This window comes from Aedes aegypti, chromosome 3 (genome assembly GCF_002204515.2).
Source record: "Aedes aegypti strain LVP_AGWG chromosome 3, AaegL5.0 Primary Assembly, whole genome shotgun sequence".
Classification (NCBI taxonomy): Eukaryota; Metazoa; Arthropoda; class Insecta; order Diptera; family Culicidae; genus Aedes; species Aedes aegypti.
Window position 1 is genome coordinate 223115378 of NC_035109.1, and position 21942 is coordinate 223137319.

General features: G+C 39.3%; 1 protein-coding gene across 2 annotated transcripts in view; it reads left to right on the top strand.

The window, feature by feature from the left end:
• The window catches only part of LOC5573021 (ecto-NOX disulfide-thiol exchanger 2), a 76009-nt gene that overhangs the window by 26509 nt on the left and 27558 nt on the right, over positions 1 to 21942 (top strand). For both annotated transcript variants that reach the window (XM_021854377.1, XM_001660631.2), the window contains one exon: positions 3026 to 3127. In XM_021854377.1, the coding sequence (XP_021710069.1) occupies positions 3026 to 3127 (102 nt within the window). The remainder of the gene's footprint in view (positions 1 to 3025; positions 3128 to 21942) is intronic.

The following is a 21942-nucleotide window of genomic DNA, read 5'->3' on the forward strand; positions in this document are numbered from 1 at the left end:
TGATGGAATTCCTGAACTCCTGATGGAATTCCCAGTAGAACTCTGATGGAAGCCCATAAGGTACTTCTGATAGAATCCTTATAAAAACTCCTGATGGAATTATTGAAAGTACTCCTGATGAAATTCCTAGAAGAACTTCTGTTGGAATCCCTACAGGAACTCCTGATAGAATATCTGGATGAATTCCAGGTTGAATCTCTGAAGGAACTCCTGATGGAAGTCCTGGAAAAACTTCTGATGGAATTGCTAGAGGAACTCCCGATGAAATCCATAGATGAAATTCTGATGAAATACCAGGAAAAACTCTTGATGGAATTCCTAGAGGAACTTCCGATGGAATCAATGGAGGAACTCCTGATGAAATCCCTAGAAGCACTTCTGACGGAATCCCCAGAGGAACTCCTGATAGAATATCTGGATGAATTTCCTGATGGAATCCCTAGAAAAATTCTGATTAAATCCTCAGAAGAACTCTTGATAGAATCCCTAGAGAAACTTCCGATGAAATCTCTAAAGCGATTCCTAATGGAAACCCTGAAAGAACTCCTGATTGAATCCTTCGTGGAATTCATGATATGGTCTTTAGAAGTAATCCTGTTGGAATTCCTGGACGAACTCGTGTTTAAATCCCTAGAATAACTGCTGACCCCTAGAGAAACTGATGATGGAATCCCTGTAGGAATTCCTGATGGATTCCCTCGAGAAATTTTTTATAGAGTTCCAAATTTCCTAATCTCTTAAGGAATCAATAATGAAAGTCGTTGCCACTTTGTTGTGATAGTTTTATAGAGGTCTGCAAACAAACTGCCTCGAATACCAACGCACGATCAATCTTACACAAAACGATTTCCTCAGAATGAAAACGTATTGGCGATCAAAAGTGAGGTTAGGTTGCGAAAGTTATTCAAATTGAAATGAATATTTACGGTTTCCTGTGCCTTTAATTGCTTAAATCTTGTCAGTCTAATGGTTGTGGAGATTTTTCTTCCAATGTTATATCTAAAAATTTTGAATAAGATGTGCTTTTTTTTTTCTTTATTAGTGACACTTTACACCGCGCTGGTGCATTCGTGTCATTGGAAATTCAATTTTATTTTTACATCATTTTACATTTTGCATATCAATCTTTGTACAACTTTTGTTTTTTTCTGGACTTCGTATTGTGGACTCTCCATTCTGAACCAGGGCCACTCTGATTGCAAGTCCGTTTTGATTCATTATCCATTGACGTTTTGTCCATCCGCATTCTAACTATTCGAATACCATTTGGCACGCCCGGAAAAAAATTCTTCCAAACCTCGTTTTGGATCGAAATCACTTTCCCGTAGTGCTGCAAATGTTTCGTTATGACGGCGTCAGACATATGCGGTGGATGATCCAGGATCCTCATAGTTGTAGTGGGGCCGTCTACGTATACGGGGATGTAATACGTCACTCCCTCATGTACGAAGCAATATTGTAGATGGTGTTGCTTGTGTAGTCGCGGAGCCACGCTAGCGTCGAGCATTTCAATATACACGCACTTATTCAGATTGTGCAATTGAATGCTCTTCACATCGGCCATGTCGAGCTTCATGAACTTTTTCAGGAACTCCTCTACCTGCTCCAAAGGGGGTCGCTTTGGTAGGACGCTGAAATCAACGACGAGGGTGTTTTTCCTGTACACAGACATCTTGCAACCAGTGCAAAATTTTCGGCACAGAAATCGCGAAAAAAAAGATGAACGAGATGCTACGAGAAAGACGTGTGTCGCACACAAAGAGCGGTTGTCAACTGAATAAGATGTGCTAATCCCTATTCTAAAAGAGCGCCATCTACGCATTTAAGCTTTGCGTTAGATCACCAATCGATGTTTGTTTGATGTCATTTGAGCTTTCAACCAACGTCAGTCCAACAAGGAAGTGAATGCTCCGCAGCAATTCTGTTTATGTTTGCTTTTTCACAGCAAACAAAAGCAATGTGGTGACAGTTCTCACAGCAAACAAAGAAAATTTTGTCAACATTGCACTACTACACGGGCAATTGGATTGGTCTATTCGGTCTATTAGTTGGCAGCTCGATGTTCATTTTATACACGCTTGTTTAAAACCATCGAGTCAGAGGGTGACACTCTAATCTTTTATGTTTCACAAAAATTGTCATGTCTTCTATATATTTTGCAAACGATTGAGCAAATAAGAATAAATGATATTTATGTACATCCGAGAGATTGAGAACCATCGGTATTGATATAAACTTTCACCATAAATTGTCGCTATTTTTCAGTTAAACTTAAAGTTTGAATGTACTCACCTGATAATAGTTTTATGTAATATTTTCGTGATGCTTCTGAAACATAGGCGTCTAAGTGCACTTGCAGTATCACACTATTGTCCTGCATATTTCGAACGTTAATAACCGCTAAAACTTAACAAAATTGCGAAGAGTAATCAACTCAAATTTCGCATTGAATAATCTCAAATATGTCCGTGATTAAGGTAAACATTTAGCGTTCGTAAAATGTGAGGACCACGTGCTTTGCATCCTATTTTAGAATTATAAAATCCATTTCATAAAATTGCCAATCGAAAATTGTGGTAATAAGGGTGAATAAAGTGTAGTTTGATGATTCAACCGAGGTAAGTACATGATAAAAATCTTCGCACAACAACCACCTTGGAACAGCGTGCCCTCAGAAAAAACTGGAGCTATTATGATTGCTAGCTCACCAGCATTCACTGCAAATACAGTGGATGTTGGTTTGTAAGATCATAATTCTTCAGCTTTTTCTGTCGGTAGGAACAAAACTATGGATGCATCATCGATCCGAAGAACCACAGGAAGCATAACAAGAGTAATCCATTCGACAAAATTTTAAATGAATATCTTAAATCTATTTCCTCAACATTAATATTTAGCAAATAAGACTTACTCATAAGATAACATGAAAGCAATCTCTGCAGGGTTAAGTTTTTCCTATATCGCTCGATTTACTTTCTTCCTCTCCTACGAACACGAAACGTGGTGCTTGCTTGCTGCTGATCAGGAAATCAAAAGTGTCCAACTGGACGACTTTGGTGACGATGAGATGGATCTATCTGAGGATGAAGGATCGGCACCGAAAAAATCCCGCTGGGATGTCCGGAAGGTAAGTTTTCACTATCATTCAAGATAAATAGCAGTGTTGGCCTACGTGAAAAACACGGCTTGAATAGCTTTTTCATCTTCGGTTCTCTTATCCTGATTTTTCTTCTCATTGTTCCTGGCTCTATCTTCCCCTGGTACTCGACCAACAAAACTCAGAAATACTTCGAATATTTATGCAGGAATACCTCCAAAAATTTCTACAGTCCTGTGAATCCGGTGAAGATTGACATCCGCACAGTTGATCTAGAATATCCTAACGGAAAACTTCTTCGACGATGCTCTCCCGAAACCGGTAACCCGTTTTCCGTCATTTCTTCGGTTCGATCCGGTGAAGAAAGACTTCCGGTTCGCAGGTGTTCCGACGACCCATCACCGATTCTACATGACACTTGCTCTACCCAGCCTAGTCCGCGGTGATTGAGCCAACGTATCTATTCCGATCGCGGCCCGACACCATCTAGTCTTTCAACGTTTCTGTTGCAATGACGACATGATCTGCGTTATCACTCTGTTCAATGCCAGCGAAGCGCCTACACCATGACACATTTTCCGTACGACACGGGTTTACATCTCCGTCGCTGTTTCATAGCATTTCGGTATGCACGGCTGCAAATCTTAGTTCTTGCGACTCCGCTTGATTTATAGGGCCTAATCCGCAATATCGATGACGCGATGAGGACCCGTACCGCGGGTATATCCGCTCATCCAGTTCTCAATTGCATCCATTGTTTCCATCATCTTCATCTCCACTGCTTCTAGCGCTTCGAATGTCATGGTTCGAACGTCCACAACGTAATACGACGAGTTGACCTCGTAACCGTGACTGAATGCGTTTTTTACGTCTAAGGTGAACCACTGCGTGGTGTCGATCTTCGTTTCTGCTTCGACGCCTTCTCAGCACTCTCGAGTACTATGCGAATACCATTGCAGAATCTAAACCGCTTATTCGACCGTTCGCGCTTATTCACTCAGTACATTTCATCAGCCTTAAGTTCATTTTTTCCCAGAGTTTCCCAGACGAATCCAGTAGGCATATGGGCCCAAAAAAACTGGTCTCCGGTGGAAGTTCGATGCTCCTGAATTTCCAGAAACCTATCCGATGGTCATTCTACGGATGAAGGCTCTCGGGAAGAACTCTGCGACTTTGGGCGAATGGGGTTTCATTTGATTCGTACCTCGGGAGAGCAGTGGGGAAGTTGAGATGTTTATCTAAATCAAGCTACAAGTAAGCGATAGGAACTCCCAGATGTTTGTGTTTCGTCGCACTCCCTAAAGCTTTGATTACACAGTGCGTGCAATGCACGAACATTTGTGCAAGTTGCACGAATGTTTGTGCGAACTGTGTAATATGTGCACGAACTAATAGCAAACATTTTATAGGAACATATTTGTGCATTCGAACATGTTGGTTCGTCGAACTTGCGTTACATAGCAACCATAGAATGTTGTTTGATACAAAAGGAAAACAAATTACTCAAATTGATAATTCAAACATTGGTATAGGAAAAACAATTCTCCATAGTTTCTTCGAGAGATTTCTCCAGGGATGTTACAGAAATTCCTCCAAGATAATATCTACAGTGACTCCTACAGCGATTTCACAGGGATTCTACTAGGAGTTTTGCTAGAGATTCATCTAGGAAGAACATGTAATAACCTTCATTTTTTTTTCAGATCAGCTCAGATAGAACTCCAGGAGTACCTTTAGCAATTCCTCTAGGAATTATACCAGAAGCTTCTTCACGGATTTCACCAAGGATTATTCCGCAGATCCCTCCAGAAATATATTTACAGGGATTCCGCTAGAGATTACACAAGGAGTTTCTTAAGGAGTTCCTGCAGAAATGCCTCCATAGATTTAATATTTTTAATGAGATTCCTCCATAAGTTTTTACAAGAATTTCTTCAGTAGCTTGTACAAGGATTCCTCCATGGCTTCTTTCGAGGATTTTTCAAGCGCTTTCTCATGATGTTCCCTCAGAGATTTCTTCAGGCATCTTGCGGAGATTGCTCCAAAGATTCCTCCAGAAAAATCTTTCTGGGTTTCTTCAGGAAATCCTACAAGGATTACACCAGAGCAACTTCTTCTAGTAATACTATAGACATTACTCCAGAAATCTTTCCAAGGTTATTTGCAGGGTTTTCCTCAGGTAGTACTCTTGAAATTCCTCCAGGAATCATTCGGGAGATATTTTTGGGTATTAAGAAAACAATTCTAGTAGGATCATAAATCAGCATACTGTTTAATGGAATACTTCTAAATAAATGGTATAATAGTAATGGTATAATAGTAGTAAATCTATTCTTGTATGTGTAAATCTATAGAGGGTTCGTCCAGAAACCACGTTGACATTTGAGGGGGGGGGGGAGGTCTGACCAATGATTACGGCCCATACAAATTTTAAAATTATTGAGAATTGTCACTAGCAATCCTCCTTAAGATAGCTTCAGCAAAATCGCTTCAGCAATTACTCAAAGGATTTTTCCACGTTCCCTAGAAAATTATTAAAATAATTGTTCTGAGCCGAGCCTCAAACAAACAAAAATTCCTCCAGAGATTCAACCATGAATTCCACCCGAATTTAATCAGAGGATTATCAAAGGACGTTTTTGGAGAAATTCTTAGATATATTCCAGGAGCAATCCCTAGAGCATCCCCGTCCCGTCAGCGCCTCGCTTTGTATGTACAACAAAAATCGAGGTGACGAGGCGTTCGAGGTTCCCAAGTCTGGGAAACTATGCCCTAGAGAAACCTCTGAAAAAAAATAATTATTATTTATCGTTATTTGAGTGGCTTTTTGCCCTTGGCGAGTTCGCCACTTCAAAAAAAAAAAAAAAAAAAAAAAAGAATCCCTGTAGGATTTTATGGAGGAATCCCTTGCGAGAATTCATGGAAGAATCTCTGGTTAAATCTTTGGAAAAAAATCCTGGAGAAATTCTGGAATACCTGGGAAAATCTCTGGAGGAATTGCTGACAAAATTCCTAGAACAACTTTCGAAGGAATAATAAAAAGAGTTTTCTGATGTAATCTCTGGGGAAATTCCTTAAGAAATTGCTGGAGAAATCTAAGAAGGATTACCCGAGTAAATTGCTGAAGGAATCCTCGGAATCATCATTAGAGAAATCCCTGGAGTATGCTCAGACGATTCTACCCCATTACCCCGAATGTCATTGGCCCGAACGCCATTACCCCGAACTCTAAATCCCGAAAATGACATTACTCCGAATTCCAATATATGGGGAAATGTCATCAATATAATCATGTCAAGCTAATTGTAAATTCGGGGAAATCACATTCGGTGGAATTCAGGGTAATGGAATTCGGAGTGATGGCATTCGGGGTAATGGGGTAGAATTTCCCTGGAATAATCCTTGGACGAATTATGGATTTTATAGAGAAATACCAGGAAACATCTCTGAAAATATTACTGGAGGAATCAAGGTACGAATTACCCTCGGGTTAAAGTCCCCCTTATCAAACAACAACTGGAGGAATCACCGGAGGAGTCTCTGGAAGAATTATTTAGAGAAATTCTTGGGAGTATTGGAATGGAGCTCTATTGGAACTGGTTTAGAATATACGGTTGTGATTGAAAGTTCTTCGTAAAGGAACTCCTAGATTATTATTTGGAGAAATTCATTGAAAAATTATTTAGAGGAATCCCAGGAGCAATAGATATTGTAGAGATTTGAAGAAAATTTTGAATTATGAAACGACCTACTGGGTGGCAGTATAACGTTAGCTAGGTAACTACTCGGAAATGAAATCTCGGGAGTTTTTTTGTGAAAGTCCCTAATAAATTTCTCTAAAAACATTAGAAAGGAATCTTAGAAAGTTTTTGAAAAAAAAATCCCTACAGGAATTATAAGGCGATTTAAAATTTGATGAGCATCTGAAAAATCCATAAAACAGTAAAGTTTTTGAAAGTATCTTTGTAAATATATCGTAAAAGTGCATTGATTTTGAAGAAGTTTTCAAAGGAATATATTAAGTTAGTATTCATGGCTACCTCGATGGTTCCTTGGATCGCAGTTACACTGGATTTGTGTTCTGTAACTTGATACCTCCCTAACTCGATGGTCCCTTCAATATCGAGTAAGGGAGAGATGACTGTATATAAATAAAAATGGAATGGTGTTTGTATGTCACGAAATGGCTTGAGAACGAGCTATCGGATATTGAAAATTCTTCCATAGTTACGTTTCTTAAGTGTTCCGACGTGTTTGTGTACATAAAAAGCTAAGGATATTGAACGGGAAAGTCAGAAAAAACGGGAGTGAAAAAAACTGTCATTTTGTACGGAACGTTTCATGACGTTTTACAACAGCCTACTTGATGGCAAGACGAAGTTTGCCGGGACCACTAGTAAATAATAAAATCCAAAAGAAAGCTATAGAATGTGAGGAATCTTTATCAAACATTTTAAATTGAAAATCTTTCCTACAATTTTCCAATTTAAAATTTTTAGTAGATTAGTAGATTATAAAAAGCTGCATAATAGGATGACTTTATTATTATTTCCACGTGAAAATAAAAACATGAATTTTTCCAAGAACTTATCGCAAGATGTTTATCAAAATACTTTCCTTCTTAAATCAGTCCATAGATTTTAAAGGATTCTTTCCCAATTTCCTTTCAAGAATTCCTCTTGGATTATTTCAGGCATTCCTTCAGGAAACCATTTAGCAATTCTCTCTTGGATTCTACCAGTAAATAACTCAACCAAAAAAAACAAAATATAGCAAATAACTCGAAGGTGCTCAATGCTTCAGGAATCTCAGAATGATTCACACCAGGGATTTTTCATCAATTATTTTAATTATTCCTCCAAGAGTGGTTTCAGGAGTTCTACCAGAATTTTTCCCTGTGTTTCTCAACAAATGGCTACTAGTATAACTGTAGAAATTCATTATGGGTCCTTTCTAGAATTCTTCCAGAGAATAACCCCTCCAACCTCGATTTCGTTTGGAAGCTACGTACGAGGTGAGCTTAAATTAGTAAAATTCATCAGCAAACCTTTATTCTAGAGCAATCCTGGTGTAAGAACACCTGGCCTGTAAAATTCTCTGCAATACATGTGTTCACATTTTTGAAAAAAAAAACACGGTGGAAATTTTCTAGAGCAATTAATAACAAGCACAAATTCATCACTTATGTGTCCAAGGAAATCTTTGAGGAATCTCGAGAAGACATTAAAAATCTTTAGCGAATGAAAAGAAACAATGTTTAAGGAATTGCAGTAAATATTTATGAAATGAATTGGCTTTCAGGAAACACTTGTAGATTTTTCCGTGAAAATATTTGTTGACAAATTTTCGCGAAAAAATTCTCTAAGAAAGTTTCCCTAATTAATTTCGTAATATTTTATCGTTGAAAAATCCGTCATCGTTATCATCGAAACTTCAGATTGTTCAGAAGAAGTTTTTCTGCTCCCTATTGAAAAGAATAATATATAGTGAACACTTTTTAACGAAAATGTTGTCGATTTCAAATGAGAAAAAAAATCTGCTTCAATAAATCCTAAAATTAATGCCGGATCCTGTCCAATTATTGATTTTTTTTTAAAGATTCCTCAAATAATCTGGATCTGCAATGCTCCATTAGTTTTTCAAATACATTAAAAAAGAAATTTAATCATATTGAATTCAATTTTGAAAATTTTATTCCATTCCAAACCAAGTCCTCAAAAAAGTGACATTCTAAAAGAGTGGATATTTTTGGTTAAAAGCCTGGTAGTCTACTCTAGAATAATTATGAGAAATATTAGAGCATTGGAGGAAACTCTTGAAATATTTGTAGATCTACCAAGATAATTCTGAAGGAATGTGATGTCGCAATACCTAGAATATATATTTGTGTAACTTTTCTTCAGATTACACACTTTTACGTATTTGAGAAATGCACAGGATACTTCCGAAATTTACATAAATATTCCCGTATACATCTCTACAAACGTTCAATGATGTTCTTCACAGTTTTTTAGACGATGGCCTTAAAATATAAGGACGGATTCGTGAGGTATCTTCTAGAAGTAACTGACAAAGAATGTTGAAAATCCGGAAAATACTTTTGATTTATGTCGTGAAGATTTACAGAGCGAATTTCTGGAGGATTTGTTGGATTGATTCACATAAAATATGTAAAATCACAGCAAAACTTTTTGGAAACAATCTTGACGAAAACGCAGGAGAAATTTAGAACGAAGTCTGTAACTGGGTTTTGGAAGGAATCGCTGCAAGTTCAATAGACGATAACCTGGAGGAATTTCTAAAAAAACATGCAATTTCCGAGTTCCGAATGAAATTTCCAAAGAACTTCCTCGACATTATTATTGCGTCATTCATTAAGGCAATTCTGAAAATTCTTGCATTCATTTTTGGAAGGGCCTATGAAGGCATTCATCAGAGAATTTGAATTCATACCTAAAAATAAAGAAGGATTAGTTGAGGGAAAACATTTGTTAATAATATACTCCAATAACAGCAACAGCAGTAGCGACATTTTGACAAACAATTAACACATTGGTTGCTACAGGTTGCTACGACCATCAGTCATGAAACTTACGTGTTTGTTCGAACTGTGTAATATATAAGCGAACAGTTCGTACTGACAGAACCACGAACAGTTCGCGCGAATATTAAACGAACATTTTTGAGCGAACGTTCGTGCATTACGCGCGTAGTGTAATCAAGGCTTAAGAACCTGTACAAGTGTATCCGATAGGAGTCATAATGTGTAATCGAAGTTACCATTTGTGACAATCGTTCAACAACTGTGATTAAAGTTACCTTTGAAGATCTGAGCTCTGCCAATCGTCATCGACCTGATTTTTTATTCTCAATCAAGCCCTCATCAAGAGCAGACGTGTTTTATTAGAACTCTACTCTGCCCATACTCGCATAACAGTCCCATATGAATTTTCACCACTTTTAAGTTAGCTTCATAAATTGTGTTTATTTCTATTGAACTTTCCGAAATCAGGTTCAAAATTGTCGCTTTGTATGGACGAAATGCGAAAAAAATACCAAATCATGTGCGTCCCATATTCAAAGTACCCGCATAACAGTCCCATTAGATGATTTCGAAGAATTTAAAACAAATCTACTTATATAATAGCTTCTGGAATGTACCATCGTAGTTTCTATGTATTTAAAAAAGTGGTAATATTAAATATAGTGGATTAAATAGTTTATTTCCAAGATAAATGCTAGTTTTTACTCCAATCGAAAATTTTCTCTGAAGCCATCTTCACATTTCTGATAATGGTAGAACCACCCCTAGCAATGTGTCCTTCTGAAGAACCTCTGAACCAAAAAGATATAGTTTCTTTTCAAGCCAATGCATTGATATGCTTTATCTACTATCGCCCTCAGGGTAATCATCAACAAAATCTTCCGCAGGCGCATCATTCAACGGCATGGAGTAGCAGTCTTCTTGGGACATTGTAGGATTGCGCACATTGATCTCAGATGATGTTGCAACGTTTTCCATGATCAAACTAGATTCTCGACATCTGGGGAATTGCCAACAGCTTTAGCGCAATCAGGCTCATTGAAACTATCTACATGTTTTACCTCAGTTTATTCCAAATTCAGCACTCACGTGGCGGGAATTCAACAAATTTTGCATATAGTCTGGATAACTCTGTCACCACGGTACTGTTCAGTAGCCTTAAACACAAAATAAAATTAAAAGATATAAATTCTAATAGCTGATAAGTAAAAACAGTTTTGGAAACGATTGTGAATTGCAACATCAATGTTTCAAGGTGCGCTACAACAAAGTAAACGAGTCCCAAATAATGGGACTGGTATGCGAGTACTTTTGCGTTTGACTAGAAAAATACTCAGATAACGAGTCGGGTTTTGTTCTACTTCGTCGTAAGCGCTAATATTCGTCGTATCAAACTTTAAATGTTCCACTACGGCGGATATTCAAACTTACCTGCAACATAGATTCATTATCCAAGTGTTATTTTGTGAAAGCTGTTATGGTTTATACAATTGTACACCAAAAATGCAACAAAACTACTGTATTTCGTTAAATAACTTCAGTTCAATTATCCACTTTGCACTTTTTCACCGAAATCTCATGGACGAACACGATTGAGAGAAATGCTTAGCGATCGACTGAGCCACACCACTTTCCAACACAAGTTTCTTCCCGCCCCCGTGGGTAACTTACTTCGCCGGGCACTTATTTTCACTATGGAAAACCTTCGTCCTTCTTCACTGAAGGATTTCATTCCAATCACACGCCGTGAAACTTCAATAAATCACCAAATTTTCCGAAATTTCCTCAACCGCCGCGTATAATTGAGAATGTAAACAAAGTTCAATCCGTCGTACTGAGAAAAAAAAAAGCTTGTGCGCATCAATGTGTGCGCGACGCTCGACGTAAAAATACGGTTCCTTTGATTGTGTTGTTTTCGCTGTACTGTGAGCAAATGTCATAATTGTACGGGCAAAAGCAATTGTGTTCATATGTTTGGGCTGAATTTTGATGACGAACAATTATTTTTAAAGGAAATTAGTATATTCCATCATGCTGAAGGAATGGAGGGAGATGTCCGTAGATCTATATATTCTAGTTAAACTTTTTATTATAGCTTTGATATGTTGTGTTTTAACCATTCAATACACACAGTGAGCCGTAAGTTGTGAGACGAATCTGGAAACTGATTGCGACGGAGTTGAAAACGATACGACGGACTGAGAATACGGTAAGATGTATTTTCTTTGCATTATTTCCAAAAAGAGATCAAGATTTATCAAAATGTTATTGTACAATGCTAAAGCCGTTATGAGAAAGAATTGTTTGGCATCGGTTTGTATCAGCATCATTCACTGCAATACTGTGAAAATTGCAGTTCTCACTGATCAATGCTTAATACGATGGATACTAGCACATCACCCTCCCATCTATTCTAATGTTCAAATTTGGTTACTGAAAATAATCGTATCAACTGCATTTCAGTTGTACATGATTGTCATACATCGGAACGATAATATGTTGATCAATGCCACCAAGATTCACTGCTACAAGCAGCGGTGAGAGGAAACTTTAACAATAATGTTTAGATGCGTTTTTTTCGACATGATTATTTTTCTGATGGGACTGTTTTGCGAGTATGGGCAGTACTATAAACTGTTAATTGTTCATCATGGTATATTTACTACTTCCTCCCCACTTTTGCGTTCCAAACAAGACCAAATCTCCTCAGGTTATAGGTTCATCGGCGAAAAAGAATTACGGAATTCCTCAACTGAAAGGGGAGAATTTTGCGAACTGGTAGTTTAGAGTCAAGTTACATATGGAAGCCGCGAAAGTTTCAGAAGCGCTAGAAGAAGATGTTCCAGGTTCCTAACGCCTTCCTTGAGGTTTCTTCAAATGGGCCGGAAGGCCAAATCCTTACTGGTCAGCTTCATCTCGGATGAGTGTCTCGAGATAGTTTCGGAAGTTGAAGATACTTTTGCCAAGAATTCGGTGGCAAACCAAACGGTACTACGAAAGCAACTGGCATGACTCCAGATGAGGGCAAGATCGTCAATGCGCAGTCATTTTCATGCTTTCGGTGACCTTCTACGGCCGCTCAAGACACCAGGCGCTAAGTTAGAAGAGAACGATTTAGTATCGCAGCTGTTCCTGACATTACCGGACAGCTACGATCCTGTTGTTACGGCGTTGGAAAACGTGAATGAAGCTGCGAACTTTCGCTTGAAGTCGTGAAGCAAAGAAAAGGCTAGGAAATAAAGCGTATGGATCGTTGTGAAAACAGGCAGAAGGACTGCCGGCTGAAGAAACATCAGGGTGAAGCAAACTCGGCATGTGAAGCGAAGGCGGTCTCTTTCATGGTGAACCGAACCACATCGTTGAAGAAATCCAATCAAATTGTGTTCTGCGTTGACTCGGAATGTAGTGGCCACCTGGTCAACAACAAGGATTACCTTCAGTCCCTGCGGAAGTTGGAAAAACCGTTGGTTGTGGATGTAGCCAAGGATGGTGTGACGTTGATCGAAGAGTACGAAGGTGAGATACGAGGTTTAACCAAGAACTAGAATCCGGTTTGAAATGACCTGCCGGACCTCCGAGAAATTTGTTGTTTGTGAAGAAGCTATCCGAAGCTGGCATCGAGCTGTCGTTTACCGGTAAAACTGGAAGAAATTCAGCTATAATGAAGCATGACGGTGAAGTAATTGCAGAAGCGTTCCTCAATAGAAACATGTAGCTTAAATTGGTTGTCGCCGAAGTTGCACCAAAGGCCAACTTGTGTGGAGCTGAGGTGAGTTCAAAATGGCATCGCCGTCTGGGCCATGCCAGCCAAAATTCCATGGATAATCTTATGAAGCATGGAATGGTTACCAGAATCCAAGAAAAGCTGAAGAAAATCGATTTCTGTGAAACATGTCTTAAGGAGAAGCAGTGTAGAGATCCGTTTAATGGTTGCCGTTAACGAACAAGTCGTGCTTTGGAGCGAATACACTCGGATGTCTGTGGACCCATAGATCCTCCAGCATTGGATGGATCCCGTTATTTCGTTTCATTCATAGACGACTTCACCCACTTTGCTGTAATTTACACCATCAAGAGGAAATCACAGGTATTTGATTGTTTTAAAGAATATATGGCGATGGCGTCAGCCCATTGGAACCTCAAGATCAGCAAGTTGACCGTAGATCAAGGTTCTGAATATTGTTCAAATGAGCAACGGAAGTTTTACAGGCAGAAGGGGACCCTGATCCAGCCAACGGTCGCTTACTCACCGCAGCAAAATGGTGTTGCGGAGCGATTCAATCGCACGTTGGTTGAGAATGTAAGATGCATGCCAATCGACTCACGAAAGCCCAGAAATATGTGGTGTGAAGCAGCGTTTACTGCAACGTACCTGCTGAATAGAAGCCCGACCATGGCAATTCAAGAAAAGATCACTCCTGCTGAATGTTGGACCAGAACTAAACCGGATTTGGGGAAGCTACGAATATTTGGGTGCAAAGCATTTGCATGGATTGCTTCCCAACTGAGGAAGAAGCTGGTTGGAAAAGCCGTGAATGTATTATGATTGGATATGCTCCGAACGGTTACCGTTTATGGTATACACTACTCGTCATAAATACGGACTCACTCAAAAATGTATTGCAACATACAGCTGAATAATGAATCACCCTGAAAAGTTTAGCATCACCTCAAAACAGGTTAAATCACATTGCTAAATCTCGAGATCCTTACGACTTACAAAGAAGCGATCTTCAGCAAAGTTGTTCAGGGGATCAAGGACATCCGGAAAGCGAACAGTTTAGTTCGCGATTTTGCCGCTAGGTGGCGCTAGTGAGCATTTAAAATTGAGCATTTTGAACTAGTTCTAGCTTGTGATCCATAAGAGATAGAAAGTTCGGGTCTTCGGCAAAGTTGCTCAGGGGATAAAAGGACATCCGGAAAGCGATCAGTTTAGTTCGCGATTTTGCCGCTAGGTGGCGCTAGTGAGCATGCAAAATTGAGCATTTCAAACTAGTTCTAGCTTGTGATCCATAAGAGATAGAAAGTTCGGGTCTTCGGCAAAGTTGCTCAGGGGTTCAAGGACATCCGGAAAGCGAACAGTTTAGTTCGCGATTTTGCCACTAGGTGACGCTAGTGAGCATGCAAAATTGAGTATTTCAAACTAGTTCTAGCTTGTGATCCATAAGAGATAGAAAGTTCGGGTCTTCGGCAAAGTTGCTCAGGAGTTCAAGGACATCCGGAAAGCAAACAGTTTAGTTCTCGATTTTGCCGCTAGGTGGTGCAAGTGAGCATGTAAAATTGAGCATTTCAAACTAGGCACTTTCAGACCTGCAGCACTTGAATATAATGCGAATCAAACCTGAATCACTTGAATATGGTGCGAATCCGACATGAATCACTTGGATATGAAGCGAATCAAACATAAATCACTAGAAATAAATCCTAAATCTCTTGAATATGAAATCAATCAGACCTGAATCACTTGTACATAAAGTGAATCAAACTTGAAACATTTGAAAATGAAGTGAATCACTTGAAATCATTTGAACATCAATGAATCAAACCTAAATCAGTCGAATATGAGTGAATCAGATAAGAATCACTAGGATATGGAACAAACTGAATCACTTGAAAATGAAATGAATCAATTCTGAATAACATAATAATAAAGTGAATCTGACGTGAAACACTTGCGGGTATGGAGAGAACTAAACTTGAATCTATTGAATATAAAATTAATCAATCCTGAGTCACTTGAACATGGAGTGAATTTGACATGATTTTTGTTAACTCCATATTCAAGTCAAACCTGAATTTTTTGAATATACAGTTGACTCTCCACAACTTGATATTCTATAACTCGATATACTCTATAACTCGATCGATTTTTCGGTCCCCTCAAATTCCCATATATCGTGCTCTCCATAAGTCGATATTTCTATTACTCGATATCTCAATTAGTCGATGTCACGTGAGAGGAAAATTTCCCTCCATAACTCGATATCCATTTTAAAATCCTTCTTATACTGGGAAACTTGGATTTATTCTGGAAGTGAATAAATACTTGCAAGTTGTAATAAATGTTTAAAATATTAAAATAAAAAAAATACGTAAGGAAAAACATGGGACATTTGTTTGTAAAATAATATCAACAAAATATTATTGCTTTCTTACAGAAGTAATCATATATGCATTGGAAATACTGAAATTTGTTTCTTCGATTTTGGGATTTTTTGCGTTGGTATATTCTATAACTCGACAATTCTTTAAGTCGATGGTCCCTTGAATATCGAGTTACGGAGAGTCGACTGTAGAGTGAATCAAACCCGAAAGACATGAATATAAAGAGAATAAGACATCAATCACTTGGATATGAAGTCAATCAAACTTGAACCATGAAGAGATTCTGACTTAAATAATTTGAATGTGATGAATATGAGTCCTGACTGAGTCACTCGCACATGGAGTAAGTCATACCAGAATCACTAGCATATGAATCAGATATGATACACTTGAATATACATTTGATCAGACCTGAATCACTTTAATTTAATATAATTCCATCCCTAATCACTTCAACTTCCAAATGTCAAAAAATATCTGAACAGCATTCTGGAAATTCTATCTTATCAAATTCATAATGTTAAGGTACAATCATCCCTCCAGAGTAAACTGTTTCCTGGATGCCCGTGACTTTCCGAACAACTTTGCCGAAGATTCAAACTTCCTATCTCATCTGGCTCGAAAAATAGAATTTGTTTCATATATTTAATTAAATATGCGTACTAGTGCAACCTAGTGGCAAAATTAGGAACCAAAAAAATTGATATTTGGATGTCCTTTACTTTATTTCTGTTCTTTACTTACCGAAGACTCGAACTTTCTATCTCTTGTGGATCGCAAGCTAGAACTAGATCAAAATGCTCAGTTTTACATGCTCACTAGCGCCACCTAGCGGCAAAATCTCGAACCAAACTATCTGTCTCCCGGATGTGCTTGACTTTCTGAACAACTTTGCCGAAGACTCGAACTTTCTATCTCATGTGGATCACAAGCTAGAACTAGTTTGAAATACTCAATTTTACATGCGGCGAAATCTACAACCTAACTGTTTGTCTTCCGGATGTACTTGGCCTTCTTAACAACTTCGCCGAAGTCTCGAACTTTCTATCTCTTATGGATCACAGTCTAGAAATGGTTCAAAATGCTAAATTTTACATGCTCACTAGCGCCACCTAGCGGCAAAATCGCGAACTAAACTGTTCCCTTTCCGGATGTCCTTGAACCCCTGAGCAACTTTGCCGAAGACCCGAACATTCTATCTCTTATGGATCACAAGCTAGAACTAGTTTGAAATGCTCACTAGCGCCACTTAACGGCAAAATTGCGAACTAAACTGATCGCTTTCCGTATGTCCTTGACTTTCTGAACAACTTTGCCGAAGACCCAAACTTTCTATCTCTTATGGATCACAAGCTAGAACTAGTTCAAAATGCTCATTTTTACATGCTCACTAGCGCCACCTAGCGGCAAAATCGTGAACTAAACTGATCGTTTTCCGGATGTCCTTGAACCCCTGAGCAACTTTGCCGAAGATCCGAACATTCTATCTCTCATGGATCACAAGCTAGAACTAGTTTGAAATGCTCAATTTTACATGCTCACTAGCGCCACCTAACGGCAAAATCGCGAACTAAACTGATCGCTTTCCGGATGTCCTTGACTTTCTGAGCAACTTTGCCCAAGACCCGAACTTTCTATCTCTTATGGATCACAAGCTAAAACTAGTTCAAAATGCTCAATTTTAAATATTCACTAGCGCCACCTAGCGGCAAAATCGCGAACTAAACTGTTCGCTCTCCGGATGTCCTTGATCCCCTGAACAACTTTGCTGAAGATCGCTTCTTTGCAAGTCGTAAGGATCTCGAGATATAGCAATGTGAATTAACCTGTTTTGAGGTGATGCTAAACATTTCGGGGGTGATTCATTATTCAGCTGAGTGTTGCAATACTTATTTCAGTGAGTCCGTATTTATGACGGGTAGTGTAAGTAAACAAGAAAAGTTTTCATTGCGAGATATGTACGCTTCGATGAGTCCTGCATGCCGTTTGCAACAAATTCGGAGCCGATTGATGATACGGGCAAGAGGGAGAGAATCAAGTTGATAATGCTGCGAACGATGTGGAACCCGGCCGATAAAGTGACACAGATAATGATAATGATGTTGGTCAAGTTTCCGAAAATACCCCCGATGAAGTGAGCACAGATGAGGACGAAGCTCAAGTTGAAGACCGACACGATACACAACCTGAGGCGCTTCCTTCGCATTCAAGACGTGAATACTGCATAGAGTCAACCACAAGGCGCAGCGAACAGGAGCGCGAACTCCCAGGTAAGTTCCTGGATTTATTTTTACCGGTTTTAGAGCTGAAATCACATGCTGCTGATATGCTGCTGTGAACGACGAGCTGAAATCCTTGAAGGACAATCAAGTTTGGAAGATAGTTCAATACCCGTTTAGTGAGACCGTTGCAATCGAAATGGGTTTTCTGCACTAAACATGACGAAAACGGCGTTGTCATCAGACACAAGGGAAGACTTGTAATGAAGGGTTACCTGCAGAAACCTGGATTGGATTATTAAGATACGTATGCTCAAGTGGAAAAAATCACGATGATACGGACAGTATTAGCAGTTGGCGTTCAAAAAAGGTATCACTTCCACCAGATGGATGTGAAAACAGCCTTCCTGCATGGCGAATTACGCGAGCAGATTTACATGGCGGTTCCAGACGGAGTGAAGGCGAAGCATGGTGAAGTGTGCCAACTGAAGAAGTCCCTTTATGGCCTTAAGCAGCCGCCAAGATGTTGGAACGATAAATTCAACAATGTAATTTCGGATTCAAACGGTCTAGACATGATTATTGTCTTTATGTGCGACTTGGAAAACAGCCGGTGAAACCATATTCTTGGTACTTTACGTGGATGACCTACTCTTATAGCTGGGAACCATTTGAGTGAAATTCAGGCCCTGAAACTGCAGCTGTCCCAGTGTCCCATGTATTCAATATAACCGACTGTGAAGTAGTGAAGCACTTTCTTGGGGTCAAGATCTAGGGGTCTATTTTGTAATTTGAGCGAATTCACGTGACTCATCTGAAGTCATTGCCGATCAAAGTAAGCATGCATATTTCAGATGTCATCCGTCGACTCCCATAGTGACAGAGCCAAGTCGAGCGAAATTTTTGGTCGACAGTGACTTCAGTCGAGTCGTTTTTGATCGACTCGACTTATAAAATAGGGCCCCTAATACGATTAGCAAAATGGAAGAATAGAATTATCGCAGCATGCTAATATCGCGAAGATGCTTTAAAAATTCGGTATGGTTTAATGCAATTCATCACGCAGTCCAATGGAGAACTGGACAAAACCCAAGGTGAGCGTACCCAAGAGCCATATCGAGAGCTTCTAGGAAGTCTGATGTACACGATGATGTCGACAAGACCGGATATCTGTTTCTCTGTTGGATCCAAGATGGTGACCTCTGGATAAGTAAAATCATTGGATACATATGCAATCTGGGTATTTTCGGAACGAGCTTGATGAGGAGATGACGAAAATCGATGTCCGACGCCATTTTGAAATCCAAGATCCTCATCGTGCCCGTTCCGAAAATTCCCATATTAGGGAAAGTGTACCAGTTATGGCCATAGTGGTGCCCTATTTGGCCATATGCAAAATTTGGATAACTTTTACATTTTTAATATATTTGAATGTTTCAACATCAAGATTTATCCTTTATTTTACTGCTAAAACATAAAAGATTTTTCAAAATGTGAAGGCATTCAAGATATCACGAATGGCGAAATAGGGAAACACTATGGCCATAACTGGTACACCTACCCTACATGGGTTTCCAATGCTTTCACACTTTGGAGTCCGCCATCTTGGATTTCAAAATGGCGTCGAACATCGATTTCCGTCATTCTCTCGTCGCGCCTGTTCCGAAAATACCCATATTGCATGGGATTCCAATGATTTTACTAATCCGGAGGCCGCCATCTTGGATTTCAAAATGGCGTCGTACATCGATTTCCGTCATCCCCTCGTCGTGCCCGTTCCGAAAATACCCATATCGCGTGGGTTTTCAATGATTTTACTTATCCGGATGCCGCCATCTTGGATTTCAAAATGGCGTCGAACATCGATTTCCGTCATTCTCTCGTCGCGCCCGTTCCGAAAATATCCATGAGAACATACTTTGAGTTATTTCTCTTACCTCTTTCCCATTATGTGCAAGATTTTGGATTTGCTTTTTGTTTCAATGATAGGATAGATAGGGATAGCTATGGAAATTTGCTGATAGTATAGTTTTCCCCAAAGATAGATGATAAAGATATGCTTCAGGGGGGTCTGTAGCCTTGAGGTTACGCTTTCGCTTCATAAGCGGAAGGTCATGGGTTCGATTCCCAGCCCCTCCACAAAAAAACCCGTCTAGCCACCAGAAGACGCCTCACGGAGGACCGTGCTTTGGGGAGCACATCCATCCTCCGTCAGTATCAGATGGTGACTGAGACAAACTGACCTCTTCGCAGGCAGCTAGCCTCACTAACAACAGAGCTCTCTCCTACCTGCTCGGTGTGAGAGAAAGAGTAGGAGAGAGTGAAAGAAGATGTAAATATAGATAAGTTGAAAATAGATCGTATCGGTAAAGAAGCTACAGATCACCTGATTCCGGCACAGTAGTGGCCACGAGCACGGAGTGCCTTATTTAAAAAAAAAAAAAAAAAAAAGATATGCTTGATCCATCAGTGATAAAAAAATTCTGATAGTATCTCCATCCGTCTATCAATTGATAGAGATAATATATTCTATCTTCTATCCATCATTTTTCAATAGTATCCCTGTCACTATCCATAGGGATAGTATCAAAAGATAGACGTGATAATGATAAATGATAGGGATAAATTTGAAGCATGTCCACGAGCAGCAGTCGCAATAAAGGAGCAGAACTATGTGGATGACTACTTGGACAGCTTCACAACGTTCTACGAAGTAGTTTGGGTGGTGAACGATGCTAAGTATATCACCTTTGATGGGTGGATTCGAGACGAGGACGGGTGGATTCGAGGGAAGACGAGGTTCTGTGGCGAACTGAGGAGATCGAACCAAATTCTACCGAAGACTTCGCTCTTGTACGTGTAGTTGCTGCCGAATTGGTTTTAGGAATGAGATGGAAACCAGCGGAAGATGGTTTCACGTACATCTTTGCGGTGCGTGAAGACTTGCAAGTTGGCACCAAAAAGTTTATCAACTCACAAAGCAACGGTTTGCTAAAAAGAAACTATCTCGCCCCACAACAATCGCTTTCCACAAGTTCATCGTTGGATACTTGCTGATCCTCGACAGTTGCTCCTCCATCTTCGTCGTACAATATTGGTGGTCACTTCGTCGAAGTATGCTTCGGGAAAAGATCATCTACGATTGCATTAAGTTTATCTGGGTACAACTTATCAGGTGTTCGATTTAGTACGCATTGTCCCGTCTGGCGTATTGGCGTCTGCAGTTTAGCATAGTTCCTTGTAACAATTTGAGTTACTAAACTAGACCACTAGTTTGAATGCTACTGTAGCTTTTCGGAATGCCATCTGGCGCTCTTTTCTACCAATCTTCGTCCCTGCTTTCTGAACTCGCCTCTTAGCTCTGTGGCAGCGGATTTCATATCGTGCTCCGTGGAGCACTCGGTGCCCCGTAAGCCTTGGCTCCGCGACAGTTTTGAAAATTTGTACCAATGCTCTGAAATATATCATCTTTTTGCTTAAAAATACTCTTTTTATTTATACCAAACCAAGCCGTGTAAAGAATTTTCAAGAGTATAACTTTAAACAACAAAACAATCGCTTTAAAAATTTGATCTATTAGTTGTGTAAAATACTAACAAACACCACTAATAATCAGTGAAAGCTGGCGTAGTGGCCTTCTTCTTGATCGGTAGGTCAAAATTTCAATTTCCGGTTGGACCATTTTTTGAGTTTTTTCTTTATGAGTTTGTTCAACGGTTTCATAGATTGTTAATTTAATTTTCACCGAACGTTCACCTGTTGAGATTATGGTGAAGTTTCACTGGAATCGGTAAAATAAACTAAAAGAGTGAATCGATCTAATTTTCATTTGAAATCACTGTTTTGTTCTCTAGTTTTGTGCTCTTGAAAATTTAGAAGTGGTTTTAATTCATTTTAGCCTTATGATGCTTTCGACGTTATGGTGGATGACGGAACCCAGTTTTTACGAGTCTTATACACGCATCTCTAGTACCGTA